This window comes from Kogia breviceps, chromosome 4 (assembly GCF_026419965.1).
Source record: "Kogia breviceps isolate mKogBre1 chromosome 4, mKogBre1 haplotype 1, whole genome shotgun sequence".
Taxonomy (NCBI): Eukaryota; Metazoa; Chordata; class Mammalia; order Artiodactyla; family Physeteridae; genus Kogia; species Kogia breviceps.
In genome coordinates this window covers 133,296,074-133,314,549 of record NC_081313.1, presented here as the reverse complement: position 1 = coordinate 133,314,549, position 18,476 = coordinate 133,296,074, and the positions used below count along the sequence as shown (strand labels likewise).

Genomic DNA, 18,476 nt, shown 5'->3' with positions numbered 1-18,476 from the left:
TACACATTTTGGAAAATTGTCCATTGGACTACGTATTTCCCAGGCTATGCTCTTCTAGCTCCTTTCCAGGGGTGAACCACTGCGGACTCAGTGTTTGTAAAATGGATGGAGCTCCCAGCATTGCAGAGGGGATATCCCAGGCTCCTTGACCCGCTTCAGGACTCCCAACTTCCTGTGGCGATCTTGCTTAAGTTTGCACCATGGCCCTGCCTAACTTGGCCTCCTCTTAGGGCAGACTCAGAGGGAAGTGCACCTTCCTGAATTAGCTGGTGTCTAGTGAGAGGGTGGGGCTTGGTGACATTATAAGTCAGATTACTCATGAGTTTCACTGTTGAGTGCAAAACAGTTCAGTGGGACGTCTCATATTGAGAGAGAAGAGCCCAGGTCTGAGGAGAGTGACCAACTTGCTTCTCCCAGGTAAGATTCTCCTCTAATTCCTGCCTGCCTCAGCTCTAGCCCCTTCCTTACCCTCATCTCCGGCTTAGTCCATACTGGATGAAGTGGAGGCTGGAAAGACTAAGCTGGTTGGTCCTCGATAGTGGTTCCTATCCTCGGCAGAGGTCCTGGGATACCTTTCAGAAGGAAGGCTCGTTCCATGTAGCTGATTCAACTGAATTAAGCCGAGAGGCCCACAGTTATTCAAACGTGTAGACCCTGGGCTGGGTTCTGGGGATCTAGTGATAAGGGAGACATGTCCCTCCCCACAGGAACTCTCAGCTGGAAGAGACAGAAATGAATACATTTACTATGAGTGTAAATACTGGGGTTACCTGGGGGAAGCTTCACAGTCTCTGGTATGTAGAAGTGCTGAATAAATGTTGAATAGAAGAAATGAATAAGAGTGAATGAATGATTGAGATAGCTGGGCCTCGAAAGGAGAGTGAAATCTTACCATGTGTGTAACCCTAGGCCCTCCCAAAGGTAATTGCCTCAGTTACCCCATTTTATCCTCAAAACAGACCTCTAACATATATGGAACATACGTTTGACAGATGTGACAGAAACTGAGTGTAGGTACATGTGACTTTGGGGAGATTTTTTTGGAAAGTGACTTCTTGGTTCTCTGAATAAGTACTCCCCACCTCTCAATTTTTCAAAGCTGTACTAGCACCTACCTATGCCATGCCCTGTGCTGGGCATTGAAGAAGCAGAGATGACTCAGACAGCAATTCCAAGGAAGGCTGTTAACGAAGGCTGGACAACAGGAGACAGGATGAAGCTCATAGTCAATGTGGCTGGAATATGAAGGAGAGTAGCAAGAGAGGAAGCTTGGGTTGAGTTGAGGACAGTGTGAGGGGGTTGCAAAGTCACAAAGCATTTGGGACTTTTCTTTCTGTAGTAGAAGCCATCACAGTGTGACGGCTTACTTCACATTGTGGGGAATGACATGATAAAATCTATTTTTGCACAGTCACTCTGGTAACATGTTTGGTGTGGGTAAGGTGGCGAGATGGACACACGGGAGCACGAATATCTATTAGGAGGCTGTTGGAATAATCAGATGGGTGGAAGGTCTAGGACAGTGGCTGTGGGAACTGGGAGGTGGAGACACACGGGAACTCTTTCCGCTCTCAGCTCTTTCAGCCTGAGAACTTATTGCATAGAGGAAATGAGGGTCAGGGATGTATAGCGGCAACGTGAATGCCTCCAGCCAAGGTGAAGGACAAGAGAAGAATTTGGTGGGGAAAAGTGAAGGAGGAAATGAATGTGGCTTTGACCATTGAGTTTGAGGAGCCTTCTCTAGCATCCAGAGATGCTAACAGACCATTGGAATTTGGGATTTGGCTCAGGACAGGGGTAGCTTGGGAACCTTCACACAGGTTTTAATCAAACCTTGTGGATGACTGAGATAAAGAGGGAGTGTGGAGAAGAAGACAATGGCCAGAAACTTGGGAGCCCCATTGTTTAAGAGGAGAGGAGCTAAGGAGTTACCGACGAAGACTATGAGAGATTCAGGAAGGAGGCCCAGGGAAGACTGTCACAGCCAAGGGAGAAGAGGATTTTGCAGTGAAGAGAATTCTCATGGCTTTGCATGCCTGAGAGAGGGTGAAAGCATGGGGACAGAGGAAAAGGCTGGTATTGAGCAGTCAGGAGATCATAGGTGACCATGGTGAGGGCAAATTCATGGATATGAGGGGAGTGGCAGGTGGGAGGGGTTGCAGAGGTGAGAACGTAGCTTTCCTGAAGTTTTGCTGTTAAAGGAGGAGACGTGGAATAATTCAGTAGCCAGATGCCTTCTACCCATCTTGGGCCCTCCACTGCATTTCCCTTTTCTTCCACCCCTGCAGGGCACCTGAATCATTGAAGGCTCCTTTGGAAATTTCCTGGTCCCCATTTTATTTATATGTAGATGAAAATAAAGTAGGCCTTGAGATGGAGAGACCTGGTGTGGCTGCTTTGTGAGGAGCTGCATCCTCAACTATGAGCACAGGGCTCTTTCAGCTCAGTATCACCCCACCTTCCAAAACCCACCCTGACGTTTATGTTGCACATTACAGTTCCCAAAGCATTTTCACTGTGTTACTCTATTTAATTCTGATGACAACCTTGTGAAGGTAGATATTATCTTCTCCTGTTTTTTACAGATGAAGAAACTGAAATGTAAAGAAATAAATGATTTGCCCAAATTCATGGCATTAGTGGAACCCCTTTCTGAAGCACAGATCCACCCCTTTCCACTTCTCTCTTCAGCATGAAATTTATACACCTTAACTTGGCATGAAGGTGCCAAGCCAGCCTGCTTGCTTCTCCAGCAGGTCTTTGGCCCCTCCTTACCTCACACCCTTTGCTCCAAACTTTTAGCACATCCCTGAACTCCCAAGTACAGCAGCAAGTCCATCTCTGTCACTGCCTGTGTCAGTCATACTGTGATTATTGGTAAAGCTGTGAGGTCCCTGAGGGTGTGGCCTAGGTCTGCTTCATCTGTACCCTAGCATGTGGCACATTAGGCATTAGGGACTGATAAATGTGAACGAATGACAGAATGAACGAATGGCATTGGGATTAGAAATCAGCCTTCCCAGTGCTCTTTTGTTGTACATGCTCTGGAAGGGCTCTGGAGGGCTTTCTGGTTGTTTACTAAAGGATTTTGATGGTCAGAGATTCTGAGCTCTGCCCACATCTTCCTTCCTGGTCCCCTTCAGAAGGAAGAAAGTTAAGGGTCTGCATCACAGCCTCCGAGGTTCATCACAACCTGTGGAGTACGTGGTTCACCTGGGAACCCTTTTCTCCCATAGGAGGTCACCCCCCAACGTGGAACCACATGGACTCCATTGGGTCTCTAGGGTTGCAGCCACGGGAAGGAGCCCCCAGCTGCCCCCAGGAAGGCTTGCCCTGCCCATCAAACAGCTCTGAGCTGGTAAGTTCAGCGCTGGGTTCCTGTCTCATGCCTATTCAAGGCTGTCCAGAGCAGGAGCAGCAGAAGATGCCGTGCGGCCACTGGCTCACACCCATGCGGCCCTTTCCTGTTTACTGAACCTTTCATATCTGATCTAGTAGCTTTCTCCTTCAAGGCTCCACACCACTGCAAGGCGGGGGTTATCTCCTCATTTTACAGCCGAGGAAGGGGGTTTAGAGAGGTGACGTACCTTGAGTTTAAGGCATGACAGGAGCTTGAGCTGAGGTGTTTCATCTCCAAAGTCTAGAAAGGACCCTCCAGGGTTTTTCTTGTAGAAAGCTGTGTTCTTAAAGCCCTTCCTTTTCCCACTTCTCAAGTCATTCCTGCACATCTTTCACCCCTCAAAACGGCCACTGAAGTCAGGCACACAGAGAGGATTTCAGTGCTGAACTCAACTTGGAGGTTGTGCAGCAAGGTTATTGTGCCTCAGGTTAGCTCAGAGTGAGTTTCTCTTTTTTTCTGTCATCTTGACCAAGATTTAGAAGCCCTTGCCTAACATACCCTCTAGCAGGAAACACTTGGGTAAGTCAATTCATATCTCTTCGTCTCTGTTTCCTCAACAGTGAAATGGAGGAAAATAAAGTCTAATTCTCCCACCCCCGGAGGATTAAGTGAGCTAATGGAGATACAGGACCTGCACAGAGGAAGCATCCATGAAAGGGTTCTTGAATTGTTCCCTGCAGTTTCTTTAGTTTTCCAGCCCATTCTGAAACCTGCTTGATTTGGCTTGTTGCCCAAACTAGAGGGGCGTCACCCCTCACTGCATTTCATGCTCCTACTTTACCCTTGTCCAACGTCTGCCCCAGACCCTGTAAACATTTCTTCTGTGCACAACCACTAGCTGGGCCACAGCAGGGTGCAATGACTGTGCTGCGGTGCCTGCCCTGCCAAGGCTTGCTCTAAGGCCTGCCACCATCACCTCATCACTCTCTCGAGACTGGCACTGGTCCCACACCCACCCTGCTGGCTCTATTGCACACACCTGCAGTTTAAAGACAATTCTCTTCAGCTTTGGGGGAACTTCACATGGATGCCAAATTTCTTGTGGCCTTGGGCCCCCACTCAGCACTGCAGACTTCAACCTCAGCTCCCCTTCCCATGATGATCTAAGAACCATGTGTGGTCATAGCCCAGTCCCATCTGAGTCCCTTCCTGGTGCCTTCTGCCAGGACTCTCTTTGTCAGCAGAGGGGACATGGAGTCAGGCTCCCCAGGCTGGTTTTACCTTGTGCTCTGAGGAAAGGGAACCCATGTCCTATATGCCAGCCACTGTTTCACCCCTTCACATCTACTGTCTTCTCAGTCCTCACAACATCGCTGAGAAGTGGGTGCTATTTTTGTTCCTGCTTGACAGAGGAGAAAACCTCAGAGAGATGAGGTGAGCCCTGACTGACTGATGCAGCAAGTTGGTCAAAGGATCCAGCATTGAGGCCACATCGAATCCACCCTCTCTCTAATGCTTTGCTCCTCACTCTCCTGGCTGAGGTCTCTCCCCACTCTTCTTGGGGGAGGTTGAGGGGAGACTCCAGTAGCTTCTTCTGGCTGCTGTGCGCCCACCAGCATCAGCCAGGGAAGTTCTCCTGTGTTTCTTCTTCTGCCATCTCATAGTCACTCCTCTTGCACCTCTCACTGCAGCCGGGAGGAAACGGAGGAAAAACATCGATCTACCCAAGCCATTGACTTCTTCATAACTCTGCTGTTGTCATTAAGCAATAATAAAACACCCCTCACATCTGAACAGCACTTTACACTTTCACATACATTATCCCCTTTCTTATGCCACCACAACCACTTAGTCAACAAATCCTGAGAGCCAGCCACTCCTTGTGGCCCTGAGATACAGCTATGAACAAGACATGGCTCCTGGGTGCGTTTGAGTATTGTTATTCTCTTGTAAGTCTTATCATGTCAGAGAGAAGTTTAACTTGCCCAGGGCCACATAGCCAGGAAGTGGCAGGGCCAGGACTCAGATGTAAGTTTTCTCATCCCACATCTTACGGGGTTTCTTTGCTGCAAACTTCATCAGCTTTGGGTTCTTTTCAGGTGTTTTTATTAGTTTTCATAAGGCTTCACATTTATGTGGAGTCATCTCTGCAGTCAGATCTGGGTTCACGTCTCACTCTGCCGCTTAATAGCTGCTTGGATTAGGCAGATGACTATACCTCTCTGAGCCTCAGTTTCCTCATTTGTGACTCAGGAATAGCTCCTCCTAGCATGCATGGCTACTGGAAGCAGTAATGTGAATAAGGAACTGAACATCTGGACTCCAGTTAGGATCATTTGCCTCCTTAGGGATCTGTTTCCCATTCTCTTCCTAAAGCAGGGGTGGGACTGAGTTGCCCCCATCTCCCTCAGTTGGCAACCTCTCCTCCCTGGCTCTCCCTGCCTCCTTATCCAGGTGCCTGAGTGGTACTTTACAGATATGGGCCCAGTGTGGGGTAGCAGGTCATAGGAATGGAATTCCTATGAGACAGGCAGTGGGGACCTGGGAAAGGCTAAGCCTGGGAGAATGGAGTCGGGGTCTGGGACCCTCTGACAAACGCAGGGAGGCTGCTGAGGCCTCTTTGAAGGACAGGCCAGAAGGTAGTCCCAGGGAGGTTTCCACACAGAAGTGAGATACTGGAGCTTTTCTTAAGCTCCCCCAACTCAAGCTTCTGCTGGAAAAGAACCTGGTGTCCCATCCTCTGCTTTCCCTGTCTGCCCGCCACTCCCTTCACTCTGATCTGCCCTTGGCCAGCCTTCCCCAAGATCCATCCCCTTGCTCTGAAGAAAAATCCTTTGTGCTCTTCCCCCATATCTTCAAATGGTTCATTCCCTTCCTTCATTTAGGTCACCTTCCCTGACCAATATCCAAAAATACCTCTTCCTCCCCTGGTCACTCCTGAACTTCTATATCTGCCTTTCTTTTCTACCAGTACTACCAGAACCATATTACATGTTTCTGTGCTTATTTTCTGCCCCCTACACTGGAAATGAGTTCCACAAGAGCAGACTCAGCTGGCTGTGCAGTGTATGGTGCTTAGAATAGTGCTGGGTACATATTAGGGGCTCAGTCAATGTCTGTGTGAAGGATGGCCAACTGTGGAAGGACTGTCCTCCATGGTGTGACCCCCAAACTCTCCTGGCTGGGCTTGCTCGGGCTCCAGAGTGGAGTGTATCGGAAAAGGGAAGCCCCTGAACCTGAAGTTCATCCACACATTTGTTCATTCATTTGCTCATCTAACAACAATTCACTGAGCAGCTCGGCTCTGGGTCCTGGGGAACCAGAGCAAATCACTGGTGGAGTGATGGGAGAGGTCTTGCCAGCCCTGAATTCAAAGAAGTAGAGGGGGTTGGAAGGAGCTGAAAGGATACACAAGGGAATGGAGCAGGAGGAAGTGGGTGGGTCTTCCCACCAGAAAGGAGCTTTCTGAGGGTGCAGGAGCTGGTGTAGGCTGTGAGCAGCAAGAAAGCCACAGTGTGTGAAGAGACGAGGAGTGGGGCTGGGCAGGTGCTGGGGAGCGCAGCAAGGCTCACAGTGGGCTCAAGAAGGGCTCAGGCCAGCCCCTGGGGAAGCTGAGGGAGGGGTGCTGGTCTGGGCTAGGGAAGGGAGATATGAACTGGGCCAGGCTGGCCTCTGTCCTGGTTGGAGTGGGGGAACTTCGCTAGGCCAACAGGGCTCCTGCCCAGATGTTGGCCTGTTTCTCCTCAGGTACAGGAATGCCTGCAGCAGTTCAAGGTGACAGGGGCACAGCTGCGGCAGATCCAAACCAGCCTCCTGGACTCCATGGAGCAGGCCCTTAAGGGGCAGGCCAGCCCTGCCCCTGCTGTCAGGATGCTGCCCACATATGTGGAGTCTACCCCACATGGCACTGGTGGGTGGTATAGACTAACATGGGTGGCCAGGACTGGTAAGAGGGTTCTGATCTGGGGGAGGGGGGAGTTCCTTACCCCTTTCTTCATCTCTAAGGTCCCCATCTCTAAGGTCCCTTGATGAGACTTCACAGGCCTTGGGAATGTTTTTGGGAAGAAGAGGGCTTAGTCTCACCAGCTGCGTGCCTCTCTGCGACCTGCTTTCCCACAGAGCAAGGAGACTTCGTGGTGCTGGAGCTGGGAGCCACAGGGGCCTCACTGCGTGTTCTGTGGGTGACCCTGATGGGCATTGAGGGGCACAAGATGGAACCCAGAAGCCAGGAGTTTGTGATCCCCCAAGAGGTGATGCTGGGTCCTGGTCAGCAGGTGAGCACTCACTGCACAGGCTCTGGGCCGGGGGGCAGCTGGGGCCCCCGTTGTCAGAGCTAAGCCCCCAACCCACCCCACAGCTCTTTGACTTTGCCGCCCGCTGCCTATCTGAGTTCCTGGATGCGCTCCCTGTGGGCAATCAGGGTCTGCAGCTTGGGTTCAGCTTCTCCTTCCCTTGTCACCAGACAGGACTGGACAAGGTGAGGCAGAGTGGCTACAGGGACAGTGGGTGGAGGGGCTGCAGCCCCATGAAGGTCGTTGGAGGACTGACCTGAATTTTCTGCCTCCAGAGCACCCTCATTTCCTGGACCAAAGGTTTTAGGTGCAGTGGTGTGGAAGGCCAGGATGTGGTCCAGTTGCTACGAGACGCCATCCAGAGGCAGGGAGTGAGTAGAGGCAGGGGAGCAGGGAGGGATGCCCATGTGGCCTGGGCCTGGGCCCAGCACATGTAGGCTGTGCGTATGCTTCTGGGAGGGCCTGCTTTCCTTTCCTGTTTATACCCTTTATCCATGTAACCTTCGGGTAAATGCTGCTACCATTCTCATTTTATAGGTAAGGAGACTGAAGCTAAGAAAGGTCAAATAAAGGTTCAGGACTGTAGGGGGAAACAAAGATGAAAAGACTTGACCCTGTCCTCAAGGACCTCACAAGTCTAGTGGGGAAAGCATTCCAATAAAAGATTGTCTGTGTTGAGAATGTGGTTCCGATGACTGTGGGAGCACAGAGAAGGGTGTACTACGACTTGAGCAGAGACTTGAAGGAGAAGTTTGCCAGATGCATAAGCTGGGGCTGGGGAGGAAGGTCTAATTTCAGAGAAGGTCATATTCAAAAGTCTGGATGCCTGAGAAAGGCCACTCTGGATCTGTGCAGACTAACCACCACGGTGCTGTGTGAGTAGCTGGAAGTCAGGGCTGAGAGGAGCAGGCTTGGGGAGCCAGGCCAGGACCAGGGTGAGCAAGCGAGGTGTCTACAGCACCGCCTTCAAGGTGACATGTTTGCTAACCCTTGTCCTGGTCCTGTGGGGAGCACTGGTGTTCTGGAAGTGATGACTGAGGCTGAGAACCCCTGAGACCTCCAGGGCCTGAGCTGGGGGCAGAGGAGCCAAGGGGCAGGGGTGGGATGGGAGGAAAATCCTCTATAGGATGGGAAGGCCTAGAGCATATGTGATGCAAATGTGTGGGGCATGCGGACACGCATTTCAGGGACTTTGTGTGTCTTCATCAAAGCCAGGCCCCCAGCCCTGCCCATCCCCCAGGTTCCCTGACCGCTGTCCTCTCTGTTGTCCAGACCTACAGCATCGATGTAGTTGCCGTGGTGAATGACACAGTGGGCACCATGATGGGCTGCGAGCCAGGGGTTGGGCCATGCGAAGTTGGGCTGGTTGTAGGTGAGCCACGGGCATTTGTGTTGGTGGATGGAGGGCCTGGAGGCCTGGTGGACAGGCCCTGATGGGGTGTTCCTGCCAGACACTGGCACCAATGCATGTTACATGGAAGAGGCACGGCATGTGGCAGTGCTAGACGAGGACCGGGGCCGAGTCTGCATCAGCGTCGAGTGGGGTTCCTTCAGTGATGATGGGGCCCTGGGGCCAGTGCTGACCATCTTCGACCACACCCTGGACCACGAGTCCCTGAATCTGGGTGCCCAGAGGTGGCCTAACCTTCTGCTCTAGCCCCTATCACTGCTTTGTTCCCCTCCTGCTCTGTTGTCCCTGTACTCCAGCCCTTTGGCCCCTCCCTCTTGTTTGCTCCTAGGCTCTCCAGATTGCATCCTGGGGGGCCCTGGCCAGGCTCAAAGAAGGAATGGGTTCTAGAACGAAGAGTTTTTAACTCTTGGCCCTCCCTTATTCCTGACTCTGGCCAGCGCTGGAAGGGGTTGGGGGTTGGGAGTAGCCAAGCAAATAGTCTCCTACCCTCCTTGGGTCCTTCCACCCTCCAGGAGCCCCCATGAACCTAATCTAAGCCAGAGTGGTCAGTGGGGTCTGGGTAAACACCCAACTGTCTCCTTGGAGGCCATTTGCTTCTGGACCGTTCAGCAGGGACTGCAAAGAAAATGACCTCTCTTTGGGAGTTCTTGGAGGTGGTGCCAAGGTGGGCTGAGGGCTTAGGAAAGGCTCTGTCCAGCCACCCTTCCTGCCTATAGGTTTGAGAAGATGATTGGGGGCCTGTACCTGGGTGAGCTGGTGCGGCTGGTGCTGGCTCACTTGGCCCGGTGCGGGGTCCTCTTTGGCGGCTACATCTCCCCTGCCCTGCTAAGGCAAGGCGGCATCCTCCTGGAACATGTGGCTGAGATAGAGGAGTGAGTGCGGGAGGCGAGTGGGCGGCTACAGAGGGGTTTTTGACTTGGGAATGGGGAGGATGCTCTTTCCCTGAGGTAGCCATGGAGCTTTGGTGGGGGCAGGGAGCTTTTGGACTACTTCAGCCCCAAAGTAGCACCCTGTCCCTGCCAGTCCCTCTGCTGGGGCAGCCCGTGTGCACGCTATCCTGCAGGACTTGGGCCTGAACCCGAGGGCCTCAGATGCCAAGTTCGTGCAGCAAGTATGCGCGGCTGTGTGCACACGGGCTGCCCAGCTCTGTGCAGCTGCCCTGGCTGCCGTCCTCTCCCGTCTCCAGCACAGCCGGGAGCAGCAGACACTTCAGATCGCTGTGGCCACTGGAGGCCGAGTGTTTGAGCAACACCCCAGGTATTGGGAATACAGATGATCCTGTGTTAGCAGGTAGCAGGAACAAGGGTGTGTTTGTGATACACACCCAGAGGGCACTCTGGTACCACTGGTACAAGCCGATGGGTATGAATGGCACCCAAGCAAAGTGAGGACAGACAGGGGCTGGGGAGGCCAGAAGAGGTCAGAGGAGAGAAAGAGGCTTCTCTTGGTTGTGCAAGGGAGGGTGTCACTGGGGGCACTGGGTGTATGGTTGGTGCATAGATGGGTTTAGAATTGAATTGATTTGACGTGAGGGAGCCCAGGGCTTCCTCAAGCCCTGGGGGTCAGGGCCAGGTGCCAAGCCAGGGTGGACCTGATATGTGTCTGTGTAGGTTCCTCAGCATCCTGCAGGAGACAGTGATGCTCCTGGCTCCCGAATGTGATGTCTCCTTCATACCCTCTATGGACGGGGGCGGCCAGGGTGTGGCAATGGTGACTGCTGTGGCTGCCCGCCTGGCTGCCCACCGGTGCCTGCTGGAGGAGACCCTGGCACCATTCCGGTTGACCCGTGAGCAGCTGGCAGCAGTGCAGGCACAGATGCGAGAGGCCATGGCCAAGGGACTCCAAGGGGAAGCCTCCTCCCTCCGCATGCTGCCCACTTATGTCCGGGCCACACCTGATGGCAGTGGTAAGGACTTGGCCTGAATGTGGGGCTGGGACATAGGCTCCTGGGGGTCACAGCATGTCTGGGGGTGGAGCTTCCAGCTTTGACCTGGCACTGAGGGTCTCTGCCCCACAGAGCGTGGGGACTTCCTGGCCCTGGACCTGGGGGGCACCAACTTCCGGGTCCTCCTGGTGCGTGTGGCCACTGGAGGTGTGCAAATCACCAGCCAGGTCTACTCCATCCCAGAGTGCGTGGCCCAGGGCTCTGGGCAGCAGGTACCCACAACCTGGAGCTGATGTCAGGGGGTGGGGAAGGGCCAAGTGGTCTGCTCCCTGACTTGCTCCACCCCTCAGCTCTTTGACCACATTGTGGACTGCATCGTGGACTTCCAGCAGAAGCAGGGCCTGAGTGGGCAGAGCCTCCCCCTGGGTTTCACCTTCTCCTTCCCGTGTAGGCAGGTCGGCCTGGACCAGGTGAGAGGGAGAGGGCTGGGGGAAGCCATCCTCAGGGGCTTTCCACCAACATACTCTTCTTGGAGTGGGCAGGAGGCCTGGAGAGGGCTTCCTGGGCTAGGGAGAGGGCTAGGTGGAGGCACTGCAGGGCTGGGCCTGCACCCAGGTGGATGAGATGCTGTGAAATGGCCTGGAATCCAGGGCCATGAAAAGGTGTGGGATGGAGAAGGACATGGTTACCCCTGGGGGCTGCCAGTGGGCAGGAGAGTGGAGCCAGCATTAGGTATGGGCACTTGGGAGCAGTGCAGGCCAAGGTTGGGACTGACCGGGGGACACACTGGCTGTCTCATCCACAGCACTGTTGTAATGTCGAGGGTATCTGCAGGGAGCAGATTGTTTGTTCTGTCTCTCAAAGGGGCTTGTGGTTGCATGGTTTCTTTGCCCTCACTCCTATTCCCGGCCTTGCTGGTATCCTTCTCAGGGCCTGGTTGGGGTTGGCAGAGGGGCAAGCACAGGTCTAGACACAACACCCACTCAGCACACACCTCCACATCCTTCATCAGGAATGCTAGACTTTTCATGCACACACCTAAGGCCTGCCATGGAGACGGCTCCTTTCAGACCTCTGATCCAAGCTTCCAGGAATCTCCTCCTCAACACCGCCAACTTCTGCTGAAAAGCTCCTGTGATGAGGAGCTTGCTGGCCCTGAAGGTGCCCACCAGGTTCTTCCACACCTGTGGTCTCTGGGAAGCTCTGCCTCCTCTACTCCAACCAGCCTTTCTGTGGTTTTTGCCTGCCCTCTGCTCCTGCTCTGACCTCTCAGACACGGGCCTCTGTGCTTTGCTTTCCTTTGGATCATGCAGTCAGCAGTGTCTCTTTGCTCGTCTGCTTCCTCCAGCCTGAGTTATTCTGACACCTTTTGATTATTCCTTGTAAGATGTGAGAAGCAGGTGGGACTCTGCAAAATCAGGCATGCAGGAAACACGGTCCTATTAACAGAATTTAATTTCTATGTTGAACCCACATTCTTTTCAGGAGTGAAAACTTAATGGTAATCAATTCAGGGACCCCCTTATCCAGGTAGGGGCCCCTCCTTTGCTGTATAGAATGTGCAGACAAGCTGGGATGTGGGGGAAACGTCCAGGCCCCAGCCATTTGGACTCTGCATCTTGCTCTCTTGGGTCTTGACAACTCCCTTGATACCTTACCTTCCCCTCCATGGGGAAGGAAGGCAGAGGCTGCCTCTGTTCTCAGATTATCCAAATCCCTTCTGTGTCCTCCCCTTCCCCACAGGGGCATGCCCAGGGTGGAGGGCCTAGGACATTTTTCTCAGGAAGCCATCCGGAACCTGGTTCTAACTCCTGCCCACCTCACCTTCCCCAAACCAGGGGGTCTTTCTCTCATCTGGGAGTGGGGAAACTTTGCTGTTACTCATGATCTAGCTCTCCCTGTCATTCACTCTCACTCTCTCTGGTTTCTGTTTTTGAGACAATTAGCACAGAACACTCTATCTTGTGGTTTTATGGGGAAAGGAATAAAAGGAAATATTACTGGGGGAAATGTCAGTTAATATGTCTAAAATCTCCTGCCCCAAAGATTCCCAGACCTGCTCTCCATGCATCTACTTTGGGCAGAGCAGTCATTTTCTCCTAATGGTGGGTGGAATAGTTCCCCTGCCCTCTCCCTCAGAGGAAGCACAATAAGAAAAGAACAGCTAGGCCCCCATTACTAAGTTCACAATTTAAGGCCAGTTTCTCACAGTAAATTGTCTTGTCCCCTTCTGTCCTGCCCAGGTATCTGGTTTCTGGCTTTTCCATTCATCCTTCACTTGTATCTGAAACATGCATGTGAATCTCCCATTGACACGGCTCCGTCCCAACTCTGAGAATTCCTTCCTTTCAAGTGACTCTTGCTAGCTCTTTCTGGAAGAGCAGATGCTGCTGCCATTTGGACCTCTGAGACTTCTCTGTCCTTCCCTTTCTCACACACAGCACTCATTTTACCAGATCTGTTCATTCCTAACCCAATTACAAAGGGCCATTCCTTCTGGGCAGATGTCTTAAAATGGCCAGACCCTCAAACTATCTGAGCATTCTGGCACTAAAAGTAGAAGATGTAGGTTGGGTAGTTATTAATAGGTTTCTTCACACTGGAATCCTCCTGGGGAATTGGGAGGGGGCAGAAGGCAAGGCCCTTAATCATATGACAGAGTAGGCACAGAATCCTACCTGGGGAGGGAATCATATGCTGCATTCTGATGGGATGCAGGCTTTGGGGAGGCAAAGTGAGATTCCAAGAGAACTCTAGCTTCCTGCTTCCTCTTGGTCCCACCCCAGGGCATCCTCCTGAACTGGACAAAGGGTTTCAATGCATCTGACTGTGAGGGCCAAGATGTTGTGTGTCTGCTGCGGGAAGCCATCAGGCGCAGACAGGTAAGTAGTCTGCCTGTAGGGGTGCTTTGGTGCAACAGGCCTTGAAGGGTCTCCCGCTGCCTGATGAGGGGACCCCTCTGTAGTAGAGACCTCTGCGTTCAGTGCTAGTTTCTGTGACGACCACGTTGCCCAGCAACTAGCAGCGTCCTTTTGTGTGCAGGCAGTGGAACTGAATGTGGTTGCCATTGTCAATGACACGGTGGGGACCATGATGTCCTGTGGCTACGAGGACCCCCATTGCGAGGTCGGCCTCATCGTAGGTGAGGAGTGCCCTGCTCTTTTGTGCCCCTACTGGCTGTTGCTAATTTACTGCCTCCTGTTGATTCGGACATTCCCCTGGCCTTGGGGATGTGGCATCATTCCTACCTGACTCAATGGGGCCCTGGAACACTCTACTGGGCTGAGGGTCTGGCGCTTCAGTGTCTAGCCCAGCTTAGCTACAGTCATTTAAGCTCTCTGAACCTCAGTTTGCCCATCTGTTAAATGAATGTGAGCTTTGGAGTCATACAGATTTGGGTGGAAATACTAGCTCTGCCACTTCCACTGGTATGACCTTGGGCAAATCACCAGAGCCTCAATTTCCTCATCTCTAAGGTAGAGATAATAATAATGCCTATCTTAAGGGGTTATGAGGATGAAATGGGAGGGGACAAAGTGTAGCATTATGCCTGGCTCATGGCCTACAGAGTATTTGGAATTGGGTGGGACCCCAGTGATGGTGTGTGTGTGTGTGCAGAGAATGAGTTGAGATGGTTCTTTGAATAGTCCAAGATTCTAAGTCTTTTTAAAAATATTTTTAATATTTATTTATTTATTTGGCTACGCTGGGTCTTAGCTGTGGCATGTGGGATCTTTAGTTGCAGCACGCGGGATCGTTTTAGTTGCAGCATGAGGGATCTTAGTTGTGGCATGCAGGATCTAGTTCACTGATCAGGGATCGAACCCGGGCCCCCTGCATTGGGAGTGTGTAGTCTTAACCACTGGACCGCCAGGGAAGTCCCCAAGATTCTAAGTTTTTATTAAGCACTTCTCCTGTGGCCAGTTGGGGGCTGGATGAAGGGACAGGAAGACACATAAAGAAGGGGAAAATATCTGCCTTCTCGGAACTGACTGTTTAGTGAGGGTTGAATCCAGAAGAGCACGTGGCCATTAGAGATAGCTGAATCTGACTCTAAATGCCAGGGCAACAAGCCAAGATCAGAAAGGAAGGGGTCCCAACATGAGTGAGACTTGAAAAGAAAGCCTTGAAAAAAGGAATTTGGCTAGATGGGGGAGGAGGGATCCCATAGCTCCTTGGACATCCGTCTCTTAGAGCAGGAGGTATGTGGCAGCCTTGAAGGAGACTGGGAGCTTCTTGAACATAGTGTCTGGCCCTGGGAGGTGCTCGAGAGAGGCAGGCCCAGATTGCTGTGTGAATAAACAACTGGATGGAGTAATTCCAGGGTCCAACACACCTGTTTAGAGCTGATCATGTGTTGGGGAGAAGAAGGAAAAGCCTTTACCCAGGGTATGCCTTCTGTCTAAGCTTCTTGGCTTCAAGGTCAAATCCAAATGTCACTTCCTCTCTGTAGCTTTTCCTGACTTTCTAGGCAGGAAGACTCACTTGTGCTTGGGCATTCCATGATGCTTTTCTTTGCACTTCTATTTGGGCACATACAGGAAGTATCAGAGTTGGCTGCTCATTGCCCAGCCTCTGGCCACTGTGGAGCTCCTTGTGTCTCATTTTTATGTCCCCGGTTCCTGACCCAGCACCTGCTGTTTGACTAAAGACCAGGAAGGCTTGGGCCTCTCACCCATGTGACAGTGGGGGCTGTCACACATCTCTCAGGGGAATGATGTGAATGACGGGCATTTTGGGAGCACCCTGGGGTAGCATGGGAGATGCACTGATGGTGGTGCTGGTAGGGGAAGTAGTGAAGTCCCGGGGGGCTTGGTGGTGGCAGGGTCTGAAAAAGGGATGTGAGGAAAGGAGGACCAGGCCCTGGACAGGCCAGTGAGCATGGGGTGATGGAGAGGTAGGAAATGAGCCCAGATTTTGCTATCTCAGTGGGAAGGGCTCAGAGGGTTCTTGTCTACAAAAGTAAATGGCTCCCACCCCATCTGGCCTCTCTGAAGGAACTGGCACCAATGCCTGCTACATGGAGGAGCTCCGGAATGTGGCAAGTGTTGCTGGGGACTCAGGCCACATGTGCATCAACATGGAGTGGGGTGCCTTTGGGGACGATGGCTCCCTCAGCATGCTCAGTACCCATTTTGATGCAAGTGTGGACCAGGCATCCATCAACCCTGGCAAGCAGAGGTGAGGGTTGGGCTGGGCAGGTGTGACTGGTGGTGGCTGGCACTAGTGATGTGGCTGGTGGCTGGTGGTGGCACGGGGCTGGGGCCTCCTGCCCTGTGTGCACACACACTTTCATGCAGGTTTGAGAAGATGATCAGTGGCATGTACCTGGGGGAGATCGTCCGCCACACCCTCTTGCATTTGACCAGCCTTGGAGTTCTCTTCCGGGGCCAGCAGACCCAGCGCCTTCAGATCAGGGACATCTTCAAGACCAAGTTTCTCTCTGAGATTGAAAGGTGCTGAGGCCTGCATTATCTCCTTCCACCTCGCAAAGGACTCTATCGTTGGGTGGAATGTTGATTGGAGGGAGGTGCACCCAGAGGATGGAAAAGCCATGAGAGGGGGGCACTCATGCAGGATCCTGCCTCTCTGTGCCCTATTCCCTCCTGTCCCCAGTGACAGCCTGGCCCTGAGGCAGGTCCGAGCCATCCTGGAGGATCTGGGGCTGTCCCTGACCTCAGATGATGCCCTGATGGTCCTGGAGGTGTGCCAGGCCGTGTCCCAGAGGGCCGCCCAGCTTTGTGGGGCAGGTGTGGCTGCCGTGGTGGAGAAGATCCGTGAGAACCGGGGCCTGGAAGAGCTGACTGTATCCGTGGGGGTGGATGGAACCCTCTACAAGTTGCACCCTCAGTGAGTCTGGGTGCCAGGCTGGGCAGGGAGGCATGGTCAGGTGGGGTCTGGCTGACCTGGCCTCACCTCGGCCTCTCCCCCTCACAGCTTCTCCAGCTTGGTGGCAGCCACAGTGCGGGAGCTGGCCCCTCGCTGTGTGGTCACCTTCCTGCAATCAGAGGACGGGTCTGGCAAAGGTGCAGCCCTGGTCACCGCTGTTGCCTGCCGCCTTGCCCAGATGACCTGTGTCTGAAGAAGTCTCCAGCAACCAGCTTTGTTGGACCAGGGCTTGGACCCCATCTGTCCCCCAGCCAGGTCCAGACACCCAGGACTTCCAAAACAGCCATGTATGACCCCTCCATGGCCACTGGCCTGGACCCCTAGTTCTCCCCGAGAGAAGTAGCACTTGGGTTAGCAATATATATATATAATTTATTTACATTCACGTCCGCTAAAATCCCTATGCGCCCTGGCGGCCGGGCAAGGCTGTGTACATAAGGCCAAGTGTAAGTGCATGAATGCACTTAAAACAGAGTCAGGGCACAAGCTTCACATGACTGGCCCCGCACGGGGGCACCGGTCAGCCCCAGGAACGGGCACGCCACGGCACGCACACTTGCCATTGTCCAGCCCGGGACTCCCGTTGCATATTCACACGCCCCGTTGGGCAGGGCTCCTCGTGGCTGGGGGCAGGGGGGGATCGGGGAGGAGCCGTTGGGTGTCCCTGGGTGGGTGGGAGAAGGGCAGCATGTGAGAGGCAGATGTGGACTGACACCAGGCTTAAGAGACGTGAGCAGCCTCCAGGTGTACAGCATGAGATGCATGTGTGGGGGGATGCATGTGACAGGAGCACACGGGACATGCATGGGCACATGCCCGTGTGGTAGTTGTGTGCCTGAATCCAGGGGCCGCCCCCTGTTCAGCTGTGGCCCTCAGTCCCACAGGCTTGGAGCCAGGCCCCTCAGATGTGCCCCTACCCAGCAGGCACAGAAATGTTTGCATAAGGTCCAGCTCAGGCAGGAGCTCCAGGGGCCACGTCCCGAGCCCATCGTGTGCATGTATGCCCGTGTGTATGCGGCCCCCTGGCTGGGGCAGGAGGAGAGGTAGCATCACAAGCACATACACACACACAGATGGGCTGGGCCCAGCCCGGGCTCCAGGCACTGTCCACCCTGGACCCCGGGCAGAGCTGGAGCAGGTGGCAGTGCCAGCCCGCCAGGCAGGCCATGGAGGGGAAGGAGTGCGGGCAGGGTCTGAAGGGCCAGTATTAGGGGACAGCGTCTGCCAGGAGGGGGCCTGTCCACGCAGCTCTCCCTGGTGGTGGCTTCTGCCTGTCCCTGGCGGGTGCCAAAGCTGGTGAGAGTGTAGGCTTTGTGGGCCTCGCCGGCCTCAGCATTCGGCCTCTGACACTGTGAAGAGGCCAGCATCTGGCTGGCCAAGTCCGGCCACTGCTGCAGCCAGCTGGCTGAGGTTGCCGTTGGGGAAGTGCCGTGCCTCCCACAGGTTGAGGATCATGGCTGTGGGGCTGGGCTTGGAGGCAAAGAAGCTGAGATGGCTGCAGAAGGGAGGGGAGCCTGTCAGTGGCCTGGCTTCCCTCAGGCTGCTGCCTCTACCCTCCTAGACCACCCAAGGACAGGGCCTCCCCTCACTCAGCCAAGGGGATGCCCCAGCTGCTGGTGGCTGGGGCACAGTCCCCAGAGTGTGTCTTGTCCACCCGCT

At 53.6% G+C, this 18,476-nt stretch overlaps 2 protein-coding genes across 5 annotated transcripts in view; one reads left to right on the top strand and one right to left on the bottom strand.

Moving 5' to 3' along the window:
- Nucleotides 1-336: 336 nt before the first annotated feature.
- Nucleotides 337-17,201, top strand: HK3 (hexokinase 3). The gene is made up of 19 exons (XM_059061618.2): nt 337-417; nt 3,237-3,358; nt 7,088-7,250; nt 7,460-7,614; nt 7,698-7,817; nt 7,908-8,003; nt 8,905-9,004; nt 9,084-9,267; nt 9,760-9,915; nt 10,067-10,300; nt 10,654-10,949; nt 11,061-11,200; nt 11,279-11,398; nt 13,715-13,810; nt 13,971-14,070; nt 15,926-16,109; nt 16,229-16,384; nt 16,545-16,778; nt 16,866-17,201. Exons 2-19 carry the CDS (start codon nt 3,263-3,265, stop codon nt 17,008-17,010), a joined length of 2,775 nt encoding a protein of 924 aa, XP_058917601.1. The 5' UTR covers nt 337-417; nt 3,237-3,262; the 3' UTR covers nt 17,011-17,201.
- Nucleotides 17,169-18,476, bottom strand: part of UNC5A (unc-5 netrin receptor A) — a 63,534-nt gene continuing 62,226 nt past the window's right edge. For all 4 annotated transcript variants that reach the window (XM_059061631.2, XM_067031934.1, XM_067031935.1 and 1 more), the window contains one exon: nt 17,169-18,312. In XM_059061631.2, the coding sequence (XP_058917614.1) occupies nt 18,147-18,312 (166 nt within the window). In that variant the 3' untranslated portion in view covers nt 17,169-18,146. The remainder of the gene's footprint in view (nt 18,313-18,476) is intronic.

Bases quoted from the DNA above. Each gene is read 5' to 3' on its own strand.
- HK3 (XM_059061618.2), top strand. From the start codon at position 3,263: ATGGACTCCATTGGGTCTCTAGGGTTGCAGCCACGGGAAGGAGCCCCC. The intron at 7,251-7,459 runs GTGGGTGGTATA...GCTTTCCCACAG, and splicing joins GTCTACCCCACATGGCACTG to AGCAAGGAGACTTCGTGGTG. The intron at 10,301-10,653 runs GTATTGGGAATA...GTGTCTGTGTAG, and splicing joins GTGTTTGAGCAACACCCCAG to GTTCCTCAGCATCCTGCAGG.